The 18,643-nt window shown below is 43.1% G+C and overlaps 1 protein-coding gene across 4 annotated transcripts in view; it reads left to right on the top strand.

The window, feature by feature from the left end:
- Window positions 1–18,643, top strand: part of jmjd1cb (jumonji domain containing 1Cb) — a 134,430-nt gene that overhangs the window by 103,482 nt on the left and 12,305 nt on the right. For all 4 annotated transcript variants that reach the window (XM_076759360.1, XM_076759359.1, XM_076759362.1 and 1 more), the window contains 9 exons: window positions 4,025–4,295; window positions 5,480–6,034; window positions 6,135–6,489; window positions 6,608–7,601; window positions 7,831–8,019; window positions 10,362–10,534; window positions 13,622–13,784; window positions 14,099–16,592; window positions 17,790–17,991. In XM_076759360.1, coding sequence (XP_076615475.1) covers window positions 4,025–4,295; window positions 5,480–6,034; window positions 6,135–6,489; window positions 6,608–7,601; window positions 7,831–8,019; window positions 10,362–10,534; window positions 13,622–13,784; window positions 14,099–16,592; window positions 17,790–17,991 — 5,396 coding nt within the window. The remainder of the gene's footprint in view (window positions 1–4,024; window positions 4,296–5,479; window positions 6,035–6,134; window positions 6,490–6,607; window positions 7,602–7,830; window positions 8,020–10,361; window positions 10,535–13,621; window positions 13,785–14,098; window positions 16,593–17,789; window positions 17,992–18,643) is intronic.

Below are 18,643 nucleotides of genomic sequence, written 5' to 3'. Positions count from 1 at the left end.
TATTTAAGTGTAGGGTCACAGCTGATAGACATGATCTGTGCTTGACTGAAAGGAAGGCCACCTGATTTTCCTTACAATTCCCAATAAGCACCTCCGAGCCCACTGTTGAGTTTGTGAGACATAACTGCAAAGTGCGTTGGTTCAAAACATCATGACTGAGCTGCAAGAAGATTTTAGAGTTGTGCGCTGTAACAAAATTGGAGAGTGCATTTTTAAACTCATGGAAAGAAACTTTTGTGTATTTGTGCTTCTGTGAACTATATGTATATATACTATATACTATATAATATTTTCACTTTGACGTGAACTGTGTCCCTCAACATTTGTTTCCCAAATGCATGCACCAATTAGTGGAAATGAGTCTTCCTTAAGCATTTCCAAAGAACCTTTTGAAACCACCCAACATAAAATATTTAGGAAAACTGGAGATGAAATGTCAAAGTGAAATATACATTTAAAAGGATAACTTCACCCAGGCCAAAGATTCTGTCTGCACTGCCATCTAGTGGTTGTTGCCACACACTGTGTGGTACAGCCTTTCCCTCTGTACAAAATGCCACATCACAGTTTGTAGTGGTCACACGTGCTCAGACCACACCAGACCACTCTGAGCTGTGATGGTGGGTGTTGACAGCAGTGAATAAGCCCATAGAGATCAGTGCACCAGTGCTTTTTTACCAGTGGAGTTGCTCTTTAACTCGCAGCTGTGAAAATCCAATTTGTAATTCTGAGAAACAGTGACGTCTCTGCTGTTTGATTGTTGGTGTTTATTGAAGTTGCAGTTTATTTTTGTGGGTCGGAGCGAACACCCCATAGCCCTATCTGTCTGCTTTAACAGCCTAGTGAAAGATCAGACTAAGTGTGAAAGGTTGAGATTACAATGAGAGAGGGGGGTGCTCTGCCTGTCACAAATGACCAGGATTAGACTGGGCTGAGAAATGAATCTCATTGTCCCAGGCTCTCTGGAACTGGCCAGGATATTTAACTGTCCTGCCCAGGTGCTCACAAAGCAGTATTTACCCCACTGTTATTCCCACTTGGACATTAGCTGAAGTCACAGTCCATTTACTCTTTAAAAAGCATGTTAGGATGTTGTGTAAAACATTAATTAAACAGATCGTGATAATATGCTCATCCTTCAATTGAAAACAGTACAAAGACAATATATTTATTGTTTTACCTCATCAACTTCATTGATTTTTGTACATATATACTTATTCTGAATTTGATGCAGCAACATTTTTCACACAAGCTGGAACAGGAGCAGCAAAAGACTGGGAATGTTGTTCATTTCTCAGCTGGAGAGATTGTGGCCTCTTCCAGGGCTGTTCTTTCAACCTCTCCCTTTACCTCACTCATCTCCAACCTGCACTTCAGACAGTGCATATGAAGCATATTTGCATGAAAGTTGCTGTTTCTTGAAAATACAGATTGGACCTTAAAGCAAAGTTAGCCCCCTCCACCTCATCTCATGATTCAAGTCCTATTTCACTGTATGGGCTTAGAGAGCAAACATCTCATAGCCATTGGAAAATGTCAGTGCAAAACGGTACTCATGCAACAGAAACCTAGACAAATGGGATACCATGGTTAGATCCTTGGTTGTAAAACATGTAGGTCCGGCTACATGTGTGTAACATAGCTCTGTGGTTAAGGGTGTGATTCCCACTGGTATCACCCCCACTAATAATGATGTATACATTTTTGCTACTCAGAGGCATTTTGTTGAAAAAAAGGAAACAAAATATCCTTTCAAAATAAAATCTTGAAGCCTGATGGTCTAGATAAATATGGTCTTGATAAATGTGCTGGTCTAGATAAATATACAGTATTGCACCTATGTGCTCTCTGCAGCACAGCTGAAAAGCAACAATTCTTGGACTCTGGGAATATGTTCACATACAGTGTAACAGGCCGTAGGATTTCTTGGACTGAACAGATGAAATGGAACAGAAGTATCGCATTGGTCTCTCACACAGTGCATTGTAGTGTTAGGACAGTCATGCATTTTTTGTTGTATTGTCTCTGTACAACTGCACATTGGATTGGCAGTGAAACAGAACTGGTTTGAGGTCAGTTGACTGGCTTTGACAATCAATAACATCCCACTGTTTGGCCATTAAAAAGAATGCTTGCTTTATTTTTTGCCTAAAATTGGGTGGCTGCATGAAATTGGCTCACCTTCAAGCAACCTTAAGATTTCCCTTTCAAATCCAATTTGCAAAAGTCGAGACAGTGAAAACATGTTAAAGTTGAAATACTGTCAGTCTGTGCTGTAGATATCCAGTTGAGGTTTGTATATTATTTGTTTGTGTTAGTCATTTTGTGTCTGTGATAGTGTTTCTGTAGTACAATGTTCAGATAGACAAACAGGACAGCATCAACACTTTGCTAATTTATCTGTCCCAGTCTCTCAGTGGCTGCCTTCTACCCTGTTTTGTGAAGAAAAATGAAGTTTTACAATTTTTAAGTGTAGTAGAATGCTCATAGAGAGTGAAGACCATTGCAGTACAGCTTTCCAAAGCACTTATTCTATGGCTCAGATGGAGGCACAGTTGCTGGAAGACTGATGTCATCTAGCTACACTGTAAATCAGCAGGTAGTATTGCACTACTTTGCACTGAAATGTGTCTAATTTTGTCCATTCCCATTTATGTACAGCAGGGGGCTTGAATACTAATATATCACAATATACCCTTCCATGTATTATAGGTTTTTAACACCTAGTGCAAGCTAATGCAGTCCAGTATGACAACCCTGCAAAAAATCCCTGCTTCATGAAGGTTCTAATTTTTTTGTTGAGACTGTTTTTCAGAGGTGTTCATTCAACTTTATTGTCTTTTTGTGTTGTTATTGAATTGTGTTATACTGACAAGTGTTATTCATATTTAGTCTACCTGAAGTGAAGTTGAAGTGATTTAAGAATGTTAGAAATACTTTTGCCCAAATGATGTCACACCCTCTAGCATGTTAATTATTACTGATGACTGAAGTAGCTGGTTTTATGTGAGCTGTTATAAAATATGAAAATTTCCTCTATCATGGACACATTTGTTTCAAATTGTTATGAAAAGTGTTAAGTGTGTTTCTAGCAATAAATGTCACTGAGGTTCTTGGACATCAGCAATTGAAAGGCAGCAGGGCAGGGGACACAGTAATAAATGAGAGGGCGCCACTATTCTATTCAAACTCTTAGCCCTAAGGCTTCAGAAGATTTTGTTAAAAAGGGTGAATTTCATAATTTAGACATTATTGGTTGACCCTCTTTAAAAATCAGCTTTTGGATTAGAGTTTGACTGGAGTTATGTTCATAAGAAGCATGGAGCAGAATGTGATTTGTAGTGATATTGGTCTCATTCACACATTAAGACAGGGATGGGGCTGTGTTGTATGGAACAAACCTGAAGTCCTGTTGATACAGATGAGAGGTGGGCACGTCAGTAACCACTTATTATGTTTATGATTTAGTTTGTATTTATTTTTCTTTTCCATTACCTCAGCAGTGTGCAATGATTGTGTTCCATGTTGGTAGATCAAGCAGTCGTCAGAGTTTCCTGAGGTTGTGTGAGGATATGCTGCTATTTTTAGGCATATAAAGAACTGAGGAGGTTTGCTCTTAACTCCCTTATTTTACTATTGTATCCACAGTACCTGCTTCTTTAGAGCTAAGATGAGTCAGGAGGTTCACACTGAACCTCCTTACTAAGAGGTTGATGAAAAACAGTGAACTACCCACTGTTACTTGTTTCATGTGCATTGTGTCTGCCCTTCAGTATGGCACTCAACACTAGGTGGTGACATCAGTGCAGGACCTCCATGAAAACTTCCGTTTTTACTGCAGAGCTGTTGGATTAGACTGCATTAGTTTTAACTAGATAGATAAATATACTGACAACAGTTCATAGTTTAAATCCAATAAAATACCAAGAAAATTGGATTGCTTTAAACTGCACTTAATAAATGATAACTGGGTGTGTACATTCATAGTGCTTGAGCTAATGTATGACTTTGTTTATTCTTACAGAGTCATTATACGCGAGCCCAAGCCAACAGCCCCCGCCCCATCATGACCTCATCAGGCCCCAACCCAAAAGGTTCCCAGGGGACGATGGCCTCCCAGCAGTCGAGCCAGTCACAGCAAAGCCAGCAACCCACCAGCCAGTCACACAACTCGCCTGGCGGAAGTGGGCGGGAGCAGAGGGAGCAGCGCAACTCTCGCTCTTCCAGGAGGAAAGGATCAGATAGCAGTGTTCCAGAGGAGGACAAAGACAGGAGAGAAGAGACAATAGGGAGAGGTGAGAAAAGTCACCATCAAACACTCAAATTTGACATCAAAAGATTCTATATATGCACATTCAAGGCAGCCCTGTGGTTGTAGTGATTTTTCCATGGCAGTGCTTGGAATGATTCCTTTTTGTCTCAGATGGCCTGTAATTGGCACTTAAGCTGGGAAACACGATGGGACTGCAACATTTAGCCTTGCCTAGTCCAACATCACATGTGATTTCAAAAGCATAGAAAATGAATCTTTTACAAGTATGTTAGCTAGGCTGCTCTAGGAAAAATGTGGGAAATTGGTGCAATGTTAGGCTTTCCTTTCACTATTTGAGTTGTCCACGAGCGCTGCTTGGCAGTGTCTGGGGTCATGTCTGTCACTGACTCATTTCATCACAGAAGGTGAACGGGATGTTCTGTTCGACCACTAAATTACCCATCTTAGTCTCAATATATACAGCTGCATCTGGTCCCCTTTTACCAAGCAGAGCTGCAATGCTTTGCTGGCCCTGTTCACTGTTGTGGCCTTCTTATGTTTGTCTCGATGATGATTCACATCAGTGCAACTCCTCTCCTCGTCTGAAATTTGCTGGAGTATTTCTTGCTCTTACTCTTTTCTTTCTTCGTCTCTCATTTACTTAAGAGGCTGAGACGTGAGCAGCCCTTCGGCATCAATGCTTGCCAGGAAACAACATTTGGTACATTCTGTGTTGTTGTCTGAGTGGAAACAGTCGATTTTTAGAGTCGTAGGGCCTATAGATGCTGTACAGTGCCAGAAACGCATAGTGATTATGAAAAGGAACAGAATGTGTGAGAATTTGTTGTAAATCAAGAGGAATATCTGAGAATTTTGACCCCTAGAGGAAACTGGGAGAGGGAAATGAAAAATGGGAGTCTCCCGGGAAAATGGGAAAATGGCAAGTGAAAATGATACTGTGATATTGTTGCACCAATTAATACCCACTAGTGAAGTGGCTGTCAGATTTCCTGATGCCAGCTCGTCCATGCTCGTGTTCTGCTGCATGCTGTGACACCATTTTCCCCACCCCCTCCCACCCCCACTGCCCTCTGGCAATCAGGTGGCCTATCAGCGATCTTGAGTAATCACAATTAGAAATACAAATTGAACTGCCCAACCCGTAAAGGTAATCAAACCTGTGTATGAGTATCTAAAAATGACTTTGTGTTTTTTCATTTTGTCCAGAATCCAAGTCAAAGGCCAAGCAGGCAGTGAACAAACGCAGGAAGGGCGAGGAAGATGAGAAGAAGGCCGGTCTTAAAAGGCTGAAGACTGACATGACGTCTGATCTGTCAGAGAGCAGTGACTCAGAAAATCCACATAAGAGGACTGGCCACTCGTCGTGCTCCTCTTCCTCCTCCTCATCTTCATCATCCTCCTCCTCCTCCTCCTCTTCCTCCTCCTCAGAGCCCAACTCTGAGAATGAGCTCAAGACTCGTAGCAGTGATGTGAAGCCGAGTGGTGTTTCAAAAAAGGAGGAAGAAGAGAAGCCGCTGATGCAGGGCACCAAAATTAATGATTCCTCACCTCTCATTGGTCGCCTGTCCCCGTGGGTGGAGCTTCAAGCAGCAGAGGACAACAAGAAGGGTGTAGTTAAGGAAACGGGCAAAATCATAACAAAGGAGGAGGAGGAATTGGTTGCGGTAACACAGATAACCCAGTCTCCACGGCAACAGACACCTCTGATGTCTGATACCATCCAGGGAAGCATTATTGAGAGCAGCAAGAACACTGTGAAAGGTACAGTCCACTGATGCATGGCAACTGTCATATATGTGATAATTATCAGTAAGTCCAGTCTCCTTATAGTATAATGTTTTTGTTTTTGTTTTTTTTTTAGCGTCATCTCGATCCCAGACGCCGTCATTGTCCCACCTCCATGGCAGTAGTGTGATCGACATAACAGATGACGCCCAGGCGACGGTGCACCAGGAGAGCTCAGAGGCAGTGTCAGCGCTCCTCGCCTCCCAGAAGGCCGAATCCACATCCCTCTCACCTTACCTCCCCCTCAACCCCTCTCCCGTCTCCTCGCCTCCTGTCCCACCGTCTCCCTCTCCATCGGAAGGAGGACGCAGGACAGATATTGAACCTCCCATGCAGCAGCAGCAGCAGCAGCAGGGCAATATGGGAGGTGGTATGACAGCAGCCAGGAGCTTAGGCAACAAGATGGAGTTTGCTCCCTCTGAGGTCATCAGGTGGGAATAGAAGGCTTCACATTTTGTATTAGCGTAGTGTAAGTCAGGTTCACTTTGCATGAAAGATTGTGTCATTTTGTCTGTTCAGAAGTAAAATCCTTTTTCTTTTTTTTTCTAGGCCTGTCACATCAATGGCTGAAAATGTGGTGCTGGTGGAGAAGGAGAAAACCGTCCTTCCTCATCATCTTCTTCATCATCAACAGCAGCAGCAGCAGCAGCAGCAGCAGCAGCAGCAGCAGCACACACAACAGCAGCACTACACATCTATCCACCCCAGCATTAAGAGCCCATCTCTGCCTGAGGACACAAGAAAACACCCACAGCAACAACCGCTCCCCCACAAGATGAACACAGTCCTCCCCCCTGACCTAGCAAAATCCAAAATGAGCCCCAACCCAGCTCAGCTCGACTCCCTGAAACAGAAACTACAGCACCCCAACAACTCTCAACACCATCCCTACCCCAACACAAACCCAGCTGACCTTCTCAAGCCTAAGCCCCACCCGGGCCTACTGGACATCTCCAAACCTAAACCCAACACCTCCCCAGAGGTGTCTAAACATAAAATACCCAGGTACTCTGATACCTCCCCTCCTCCGACAGGCCGTTTGTCCGCTAAAATAGAAATAGCAGAACCTCCACGGTCTGGTTTCAAGCCAGTGCCAGCGCGGTCGGAGTCGGCTGGAGTCAGTACGAGCAGCAGCAGCAGCAGCACCAAGAGCCCTCTGATCATCGATAAGAATGAGACCTTCACTGTTTACAGGGACCCAGCATTGGTCCGCTCAGACGCAGAGAACTCTGCCTCTGCCACTGTCTCCTCCAACCACGTGGCAGCCTATCTCCATCCCCACCTGCACACCCTCCACTCCCCCTCCCCTCACTCCCCCTGTCTCACCCCTGCCTCCCACCCCCACGCTGCCTCCCACCTACTCGCCCCTCCTCACACCTCTGCCCTACCTCACCCTCACCTTTTACCCCCTGGGGTGCTCCCAGCCATGCCTCCTCCTGCAGCATCTCTTCTTGGAGGCCACCCTAGGCTTGACTCTCCTGGTGGGTTGGGCCACCTTGCCCTGCCCCACCCAGCAGCAACACACCAGCAGCAGTTCCTACAGGTCTGACTCCACATACATACACACCATTTAAAGCAGCACAAAGCAAAGACTGTTGATGTTGTAAAAAGTAGCTGGGGGTTTAAGTGTGGGGGGCAGATGGGGATGGGATGAGCATAATGTTGCATCCTCTCCCAGTTTATCCAATGAGGATATGACAGTTTGAAGCTGAATATAATTTACACTGTTCTCTTAAAATGAAAATCGACTAAAAATATGTCTTTGTTTTCAGGGTCAGGGCCCCCCTCCGCCCTCTCTACTAGCCCAGGCTCACAGCGGGGCAGCGGGGCTGGGCTTATACCCCATCCTCTGGCAGTACCCCAATGGAACGCCAGCCTCCTACCCCCCAGGACTCAACCTGCCCCCTACAGCTAAGTGGGTCCACCCTGAAAATCCTGTCACTGAGGCCTCTCTCAGAAGGGTAGGTGTTTACATATCAGCCTGTATTTGTGTGTCTTTGGAGGAACTGTGTATGCACATGGATGACTCTTTGTGTGACAGTTAGCTGCCTGTTTGTCTTGGAACAAGGCGAACGGTGGGGCATGGATGGAGAAAGGAGATTTTGGCAGGCAGGAGAAGAAGTAGATGAGGAATGTGGAAAAGTACCCTGAGACCACATCAGATGAGGCTTGGCTTTTAATCAAATAGTCCACCTTTTAAAATGAACTGATATCATGTTCTTTCAGTAATTTATGGCATGAAAGTTCTATATGATGACTTCACATAGCAGGATATTTATTTTCAGTGTTGAGTGTTGAGTTGACTACATAATATAACAATTGTTTAGCTTAGTTTAAACAGCCTCAGTCTTAGTATGGTTTACTGTATAGTGGAGATGCACATATCCACTTTTCTTCCCATACCTGAATTAGGATATCTGCAGATACTGACTGAGATGCTGATAACAGAGCTCTTTTTTCTTTAGTAGTATTATTATTAGTAGTAGTAGTGATATTATTATTACTATAGTATAATTATTGATATTGTATAGTAATAACAATGTTGTTGTTTGTTTTTCAAAGCTTGTATTTCCTAAAGAACCTTGTTTTTGTGGTTTGCTTTACTGAGATTACTGAGCTTGACAGCTTTGTGCTTCTCTTTGAGGCACAGTTTTTTTTTTTTTGAGGTGAATTTGTGGTTGGGATATTGTTTCATTGTTTTGACTGGTGTAGTAGTATTTATGCAGATATTGATATAGTCTGTAATGGCAATGACCCTATTATTCAAGTCTTCATCAAAGATGTCCCAGTGTGTACATGCCAGGGAGCTATGGAGTAGTTTGATGGCATCCTCCAACCATTGTGGGGTGCTGTAGGATTGTGACATTTAAGTCCCTGCGTTATTAATAAAGTTAAAAAAAGGAAAAGAAAAAGTCTGGGTGGTGGGTGTCTGGTAACAGACAAGAAACGCCTCAGTAATGTTGCCATTGCATTGGTTGGAATGTCCGCATACTTATATGTGGACATATGTGTATAATCCCCCAAGACAAACACCAGAGGTCTAAAGGACTTAACAATTCAATTCAATTCAATTCAATATTCCTTTATTAGTCCCGTGAGGGGAAATTCCAAATTACAGCAGCATCAATAAAGCGGATAGAGTAGTGTAACAATACAGTGTTAGCATCTGTGGATACCATTTTCAGGACAGATGTGCGTACCTTGTATTGCATTATTAGGGACGGCCCAGATTTCCCATGATGCACTAGGTATGCTGGGTGGCGTAGTCTTTTAAATTTGCTGTTTTATGTCCCAAAATGCAAATGTTCCTTTTTGTTAATGTTTTTAATGTGTCTGTTCAGAACATGGGTTTTTAGAGCTTCTACACTGTGTACTTTGTCAGCATCTACCAACACAAACAAAGCTGTCTTTTTTTAGCTGTGAATCAGAACACTTGATGATGACATTGCACTGGATGGTCCACTAATGCTGAATAAACTGAAGCTGTGGAATATTTAAAGAAAACACAAATTTGTTTAGGCATAAAGGAATTTGACGGTGGCTTTTAGTGGCTTTCAATGTACTTCCACACAGTTCCAAGAACAATTTTCATGAAAACACACAGACATACAGCAGTCAAGGACATAAGGAACATAAACATATATTTGCTATTTACATACAAGTAGGTTAAAAATAGATCATATATAGATTCATAAATATATTAAAAACAAAAATTCACATATTTTTATTGAAATTGCTTATATAAATTTCAGGCTTCAAGCTGTGAACCTGAAAATGTGCTGTTTTCCATTTAAGTTGGGGGTTGTTCCAAAACTGCTGTCTAAGGAGGACATCCAGGATTTGTTCTTATATGAACTCGTCACTATGGTCCTGTATGTGTCACCTCAAAGAGAGGTTCAAATGCATTCATTTAAACGGGGCTGTACACTCACTAGGCCTGACCTTTTACGGATTGGGAAGTGGAGTCACTCTGTATTTGTAATGTATTAAGGCCATGAAAGGGATAATCGACAAAAAGCTGTGTGTTTATTAGAAAATAAGCCTCCATGTAGTGTTATTTTACATGTGTGTGGAGGTTGAGGTTGATTATCCCTCTTATACCATTTATACCACTTCTCATACCAGTTAGTGTCCAGATGAAAGACAGATTTGTTAAATGAGCATGTACATGTAATTTATGGTGACATTAGCTTGACCAGGTGTTGCATTTTCATTTTTTGTACTATGACATGTATGACCGCCTTTTCTGTGTTTGAGTTACCATTTTATTGATGTTGTTTCTCTGTCTGTGTTGTGTTTGCAGAACACAGCCAGTCCGTGGCTGCACCAGGCTGCTGGTAGTGCTGGTGACGGTCTGGGTTTGCTGAGCCATGTTCCCGTTCGGCCCGCCAGTGCCGATGCCCACCGCCCCCCTGTCAAAATCAACACACACACAAGCCCTCCCCTTTCAAAAGCCAGCGTGGACATTCATAAAGAGTGAGTAGAAAGATCAGTGACATGAAAAGATTTCTTAGATTTTGGATTGGCTTCAACAAATAATTTACCATCACAGTCTCACACCAACCAAACATGAATAATCGGCCAATTCCTTTAAATGTGTGTTTTACTATTCAAAATATAAAATATTCAAAATGCATCTCTAGGATGAAGATTATACTTTCATTAAAGATCCCCTGCAGATAACACTGTGCTTTGACTAATAATGTGTTTCTTCCTCATTAAAAAATCCTGAATCAATGATTATGCAAATATGTGTGGTTTCAAAACTACTACACAGGAGATGTCTCTTACTTTACCGAAAAGGCCTTCCTCGGTGTCAGTGCATTGGAGGCTTCCTTTTTCAACATCAACTTGTGTACATTGAATATTGGACCAGGATTGACTTCCAAGGCCTGTTTAACAACAATTTTCCCAATTATTCACACATTCATGACATCAGTTGGTGTTCTGCCCAGTTGCATTCAAGCTAGTCAGTGAAGCTCTCCACTTCTTCTGGTCTCATAGCTATCCTGGAGTCAGTAGGAACACAAGGCCGTTCCCTTTGACTTAAATACATTAAAAATAATGTGAGGAAAACCAAAAGTTTGGGGGAATTAAAAGGAAAATAAAGATAGAAATAATAAGTGAATAAAATAATAAAACAACTGAAGAGATTAGATGAAGTAAAATCAGACATAAAAAAAAAAGCCAGATTAAAAAGGGAGGTCTTAAGTTTGCTTTTAAATATCGCAACACTCTCAGCAACCCTCAGGTGTTCAGGAAGGCTGTTCCAGAGATGAGGACCATAGAAACAAAAGGATGCCTCACCATGGGTGTTTGTTTGGACTTTTGGTATAATTAAAAGGCCACTACCAGAAGACCAGAGGGTTCTAGTGGATTCATAGGTTAAAAGCAGTAGGACAAAGACCATTAAGAGCTTTCTAAACCAATGAAAGGATCTTAAAATCAATCGTGAAGTGAACAGGTAGTCATTACAGAGACTTTAAATATTGTGAGCTCTCTTTCTGGTCTTCATCAGCACATGTACAGCTGAGTTCTGAATTAACTGTAATTAGTGTTGCTTTCTTCAGTGAGAATTATGACTAAATATCGTCGTCAACGAACCTTTATCACATGACAAAAACGAGACGCAACGTAAATGCTGGTCATGTGACGATAACTATAATTAAATATATGATGCAATATTGTTGATGAATAAAAACGAGACTAAATGTGGTTTACAAAATAAAAACTCTGCTAAAATGTCTCTTCATTTTTGTTGACTAAAACGAGACGAGACGAAATGTTATTACGTTATTTCGTCTCGTTTAGTTGCGTTGTTATTATTATTTTGCAGTATTTCTGTTTCCTGTGTCTCACTTCAGGGGCTGCATCAGGTCGCACTGCGCAGTCGCAGGCGACGTCATTTTCTCAATCCCCACTCGCGGCATTATTTAGAAGATGCAGCTGCGGTAGGTTAGCGTTAACGACAGACAACTGACACAGAGAACAGGACCGATGGCCAGCCAGCCGGGGTTCATCTTTGGGAGAAAAAGAAGAAACGACATTTGGACACACTTTCATTACATAGAAGTGGAAAAGAAAACGGAATGTGTTGTGGAAAAAGATGGGGAGAAATGTGGCCACAAAGTCACAGGAAAAAACATTGACTAAAACTAGGCAAAAATGTCATCAGTTTTCGTCGACTAAAACTAGACGAAAATGGTCATGTATAATTCTGACTAAAATAAGACTAAAATGCTCAGACTTTTAGTCGACTGAAACTTGACTAGACAAAAAAGAGTATGAACATGACTAAAACTCCTTGTGATGTTTCCAAGTGGCAGCATATGAAAATTAAAAAAGAGTACGAGCTAATTGAACCTTGAGGAACCCCACACTTTCGTAGCTTTTCAATGAACATTCATCAGTTTTTACAAGAAATTCTCTGTCACTAAGAATTAAACCAATTTAGAACAGTAAGAGAGATGCCAATCAAACTGTGAAGTCACCAACCAGCACTGCAGAAACAAATGGACCACAATTCACTTCAGAAAACAAGCAAAGTAATATTGTTGAGTATGTGAGTGAGTGCATGTGAAAGACTCGTCCCACAGTCTCACTGTTCAGTCCACTCGGTAAAAAGTCTGTGTTGTTTTCCCCACAGCTCCAAAACAGTTCAGTCTTGTTCAGTTACAACCACAAAAAGAAAGACAACTCCAAAGTCTGCTCCAGGTTTAACTGCGGGTCCCCACAAAACCAAATCAAATCAGGAAATCAAGATTGAAATAGCAGTGTTTATATTCGCAGTTCAGTAACAGTGATTATTTACAATTCATTCACTGTATACACCAGGTCCTCACGGCACTGTTGATCTGTCTGTCAGTCAGTATTCAGTCAGGTTTACAGCATCAGCGTAGCTCCGCCAAGATCAGCAGTGAAACTCTGACTGGGAATCACACAAATCCAACTGATTATTCCTCCTCCTGACACAGACTCCAGAGATAAGGCTAATGTTTTACCATGAGATGGCAGCAGGTAAACTACGCTGTGTCATCTTTGAAGTTTTGTGATACGTTTTTTTTCTTTGGATGTGCAACTAGGTTGGCACAGAGAGGGAAAAAAATCAGAGATCCTGCTTTTTATTTTGATTACTGAATTTGAAACTCATTTCAATTGATTGTTGATTCAGAATTGAAATCATGACACCCTAATTAACAAATGATACCTATGAATCTACGCTGATGTGATTGACTGTAACCAAAGGAGCCATCTGATTGGCTGCACATAATTACTTGTTCAAAAGAAACACATTTCTGATTTTGATGAAAATTGCAAACACCTTGAAATACATGTATTTCCTCCTGGTCCTAGTTCTGCAATTCTTTTGAGGGACAGATATAGCTTTTTGGTGATTTTGATTTAAAGTGTTTTTAGCATAACAGGAAAGACATGAAAGGACAACTTGAACAAATCAGAGATGGGCAATTTTGTAGAACAAACAATTAGCTGCCATTTCCAAGTTAGTTTGTTGAAGTATACGGTGAAAAGTAATGACTTTATGTTTAACTTGTCTGTGTGCAGAGACGTGGATAAGAAAGGCTTTGTGGACCCAATAAGGACGTTGACGTTGGCCCAGCTGAAACAGGAGCAGACAGACAGGAGTCGAACCCCTACGGGGAAAGACATACACTTACACCGCCTCTACCTAGACCCCCACAGCAAGGTTCGCTTGGCAAATACACAGGTAAACTACTCCACTGTTATTATTGTTGCCATTGTTATTAGCATGAATGAAATTATGTAGCACCTCCATGTTAAATATGAGCAATAGCTCAATAATCAAAATTAAAAGCATATTTTAAATAGATAAGCAAGAATAAATACTTGCTAAAAAAAAAGGGATTCACAAACGTTCCTAAAAAGAAAAGTGTTGCTCATTAGCGTATCTATCTAAAAGTGTGGTTAAAAGTGGCTCATATATCGGTCAGATTACCGTGAAAATGTAGTGCTGTAATCTCACTGAAATTGAGAAAATCAGACCTTGCATTTTCTTTACAGGATGCAGCTCAAGCAGCAGATCGAGCCAGTAAATATAAAGAGGAGAATCGGCAAATCCTGAAAGAGAGCATCGAGGTTGCTCCCTTCACAGCTAAGATCCAGCGCTCCAGTGACCCAGGGATGGACAGGGACAGAGAAAGATGCAGAGATCCAGCCTTCCCTGTCCGGATACCAGCTCTCGCCTCCCCAAGCCCCAAGGCCAGCCATGCCCATCCCCACGTCATCCAGTCAGAAAAGAGCAACTACTTCACCACACTGTCCAACAGTGTAGTGAATGAGCCTCCAAGACTTTACCCCTCCAAGGAGCTCAGCTCTTACTATGACAAAGTGTCTGCGGGGGCTCCAGGAGTTGTTACCAGTGTTGGGGCTGCTGTGCCAAGCCAGGGAGCTCTGTCCCTGGGCAGCTACAGCTCCAAAGCCTCCCTCTCCAAGCCCCCTCCCCTCATTAAGCACCAGCCTGAGGGAGGAGAGGGTTTAGCAGGGAAAATCACTGAGCAGCTCAGCCAGCAGGTGACACTTGTCCAACAGCAACATCCGCACCACATGGACAGGATAGAACGCCGCAGCCCAGCCATTTCTCCTTCCTCTTCCTCTACATCTTCCTCCTTCTCTGCAGCCCCCAATCACCATCATCACCACCACCAACAGCAGCAGCAACACCAGCTCAGGGCAATGCCATCTCTCCACCGAGCGCCTGTCTTCCATCCACCCACACAGCATGCGCTGGAACGCAAAGAGGCTGCAGAGCGGGAGAAGGAAAGAGAACGAGAGAGGGAGAGGGAGAGAGCCGGTTACGGTGGACGCTTGTCTCCACCAACCCTCACACCCATCCAACCAGTTAGCTTAGCGGCAGCTGGTAACAAAACATTAGCAGAGCAGCAGAAGCCCCCCACGCTGCTGCCGGAACTCAGGGACGTCAAAGGTCATGGAAACACTGCCGTTGTCACCTCTGTGGCCTCAGCCATCAGTGGGGAGATTATGACTTCATCTACAGACGGGTGGAGAGGTGGAGAGGTGATTCAGGAAAGAGGAGGCTCCTTTTCTGGAGACAAGGGAGTGTCAAGGGGTAAGCCCCAGGCTGCAATGGCATCAGTCATTGTGCGTCCATCGACATCTATTAAGTACGATAATCCTGTTGGTGCTAACAAATCTGGTGCTATGATCCATAAGGAGTTGCCCCAGGGGAGGTTATATCCATCCAAGCTTCATGGGGAATGTCCTAGACTAGGGGAGAGTGTTAGAGAACCTGGAGCAGGCAGGATTATTCAACCCAATTCCAACCTGGATGACATGTGTGTCCAGTATAAAAAGACTTCTATGCGTGGCATGCAGGGAACTTTTGGAGCCAGTACCATAAACTCAGTGTGCAGGACTGCCGTTTCAGCTGCATCAGCTTTTGGCATACAGATTAAAAGTGGGGCATCTATCCCTGAGCTGGGCTGCTCAGTCTCAGCACGGGTAGAGATTTCAGCCCATAAAACTGGTATCGGTGGCTGGGTCCTGAGCCACTCTGGACCAGGAGAGCAGCAGGAGGGATTAGGCTCATGCACCACATCTCCGGGTGGGTCTCTACCTCCCCCTAGTCCAGCAGGGACACCCCAGCCCAGTCAAAGCCTGACTCCAACCCCTAGCTCCGTTTCTAGCTCCAGTCAGTCTTACTCCTCCTCCTTTGTCCACCTTAAGAAGCACAAAGCTGCCTTGGCTGCAGCCCAGTCCAGAGGCAGCTTCTACACTGCTCCCACATCCATCACAACTGGAAATTCCTTCCTGACTGTGGATTCAATTGACAAAGCTCCCATTCACAATTCGCCCCCTCCACCCTCTTCCAGCCAAGCCTCATCATCCTCAGTCGATAGCAGTAGCAGCAGCTCAGCAAGTGGTTCCACAACACCAGGCAAGTCCAGTCCCCTGCCTAACGGCCATACTTCTGGGTCAGCCTCGACAAGCAGTGGACAGCCCAGTAACTACCACAAGCTGAAGAAAGCCTGGTTAACCCGACACTCAGAGGAGGACAGGAACACAATTGCTAGTACCAGCTCCACCAGTACTAAACCCAGCACCACCACCAGCACAAGTAACACCACAGCCATGTCAGAAATGATCAAACCCTGCACCGTCAATCTCAGTGCCTCCACCTCCAGTGAGGTGGAAATGAGCAAAGACTGCGGAAGCAAAGTGGAGAGAGAGAGGCAGCCAGAGGAGAAGGTGGGAGGAGCAGCAGGAGGAGGGGAGGAGAGGAAATCAGCTACTTCATCAAGGCGCGGGAACAAACGACCATGTGAGTCCGCCTCAGAGAGCGGGGGAGATGATTCTGACACCAGTGAGAGCAAAATGGAGGGCCGCGCCAAGCGTCAGCCTAAACCAACCTATAAGAAGAAACAGAATGACATGGCCAAGAAAAAAGGAGACAATGAAAAGGAGGAAGATGACGTGAAGCCCAATGGCATCTTCAGATCAGCCCGAGAGAAGACTAAACTCAAACTGGCCAGCAGCAGTAAGTCTTATTGTGATTATTTGCTTTACAGTCTTTTCTGAATAGTTAACTTGGCAGCAAGACTGAACGCATTAGTGGCAGCAAAAGTTACTCAATCAGGAGGAAATAGTGCATTTGTTGAGGATTATTTTCAGTCGCAGATTAATCAACATTTGGTGCTCCAGTGAGTATTTCTTGAAGTGTGTGTGTTCATGGTTATGAAGGAACTTGTCACCCAATGCAACAGTGGGTTTTTCATAGTTTTTGGACACCAGTGGACCAATGTGATACAGAGGAATAAGATATATCAGGCTTTGGATACACACACAATACTTGTTTGAAGGTTACATTTATTGATGGTTAGACTGCACAAGACATTAGTTGACAACTAGAAGAATCTTCAATATCAACATTCAGTCTAATGCAGGGGTCAAATATGTGGCTTTTTAGCCAGGTAACAATTTCTGTATCTTTCATATCACCCTGATGGCTTCCATTTGAGGCAATGACTTAATATTTATTGCTTGTGAAACAAAGCAAAGAACCAGTTTATTTATTGAGACTTCCTGGTTAAAGGCCACCAAATTTGCTGCTGCTACCTGCCACAGTCACAGTTTCGCTTCATCAAATCATTGCAACAGAGCAGCAAAAGCCCTGAGGGAATAGGATGAATCAAACTGTTGGAGTGGAATGTTAAGCTATATCATGCAGGTTTCGGAAACCAAGGGCTTCTTAAATCCTTTTCTACCTGGATATTCTATGAATGAAACTAAAATAAATGACCAATTTATCAACTATTTACTACACCTACACAGCATGTGATGACATGTCAGTGTTTGCCCCTAAAAGCTGTCTTGCTTAATTAAACATTCCTGGTTTTTAAAGAAACCAAAAAGTAGATTGCTGGTGTATGCTTTCTTTTATTTCCATCCTTTTTGCTGCTACGGTGGTGAGAAGAAAAAACTTTCCAGATTGATCATGTCAGGTGTAAAAAAGAGTGGGCATGGAATTGTTACATAAACAGTATGGGAGTGTTAAATGTAAAACTTAATTTACCAAGTGCAACGAAAAGACTAATTTTCCCTCATATGATGTGTTTTCAAGCCTACATTGTGATGTTTTATTGCCTTTTGACACCAAGGTTATGTGCAATTCTTTATCAATCACATAATAAAATGGAGGTACTGTTAATGACTCAATACTGGACACTCTTCTCAGATGGGATCCCTCGATCTGTCCTGAAGGACTGGAGGAAGGTGAAGAAGCTGAAGCAGACAGGGGAGTCTTTCTTGCAGGATGACTCGTGTTCAGAAATAGGACCCAATCTGCAGAAGTGTCGGGAGTGCAGGGTGATCCGCAGCAAGAAGGGTGAAGAGCCTGCACATTCCCCCGTCTTCTGTCGCTTCTACTATTTCAGACGGTAAAACTCTTATGATTTCATATTTATTTCCTTTCTCTTGTGTTTTTTTGGTATTTTCATGTTGTTACATGTGGTTTCCTTTACTGTAATTATTGGACATTACTACACTTACAGCTGCACCCATACATCCTACGTATGCAATAAGCCCACAGTTCATGCTTTGCTCCCTTCTTGTCCTTCAAGGACTAACAATTGCTCCATGATGCATTGTCATACATCTACCTTCACTGGAGTTTTCTGTAAAGAGAGCAAGCATTGCACCTTTTGTATAAGAGCCTGCATGTTGAAACAGAATAACACAGATGGAGGGAAGACAGGAGAAAGGAAGGAAAGTCTACTTTCATCAAGCATCTGCCCTAGCTACAACACATATAGTACATTATTAATCATATGGCTTGTTCAGTGTGTACTGCCTCTGTCTGTGTTTCTCTCTCTCAGACACGTACATTTACTGTGAATGCTCATTGAACATTCTCTCTCTCTCACACACACACACACACACACACACACACACACACACACACACACACACACACACACACCCACACACATTGAGCTGGATAAGCAGCAGCTGCAGTCTGGGGTCGAACAGGGTAAATCTGCCAAAGAGGATTTTCTGCTCTATAATCTTTTCCTCACTGCAGAACTGCTG

This window comes from Chaetodon auriga, chromosome 20 (assembly GCF_051107435.1).
Source record: "Chaetodon auriga isolate fChaAug3 chromosome 20, fChaAug3.hap1, whole genome shotgun sequence".
In the NCBI taxonomy this organism is placed as follows: Eukaryota; Metazoa; Chordata; class Actinopteri; order Chaetodontiformes; family Chaetodontidae; genus Chaetodon; species Chaetodon auriga.
The sequence above is the reverse complement of the archived record's forward strand: the minus strand, read 5'-3'. Positions and strand labels throughout refer to the sequence as shown.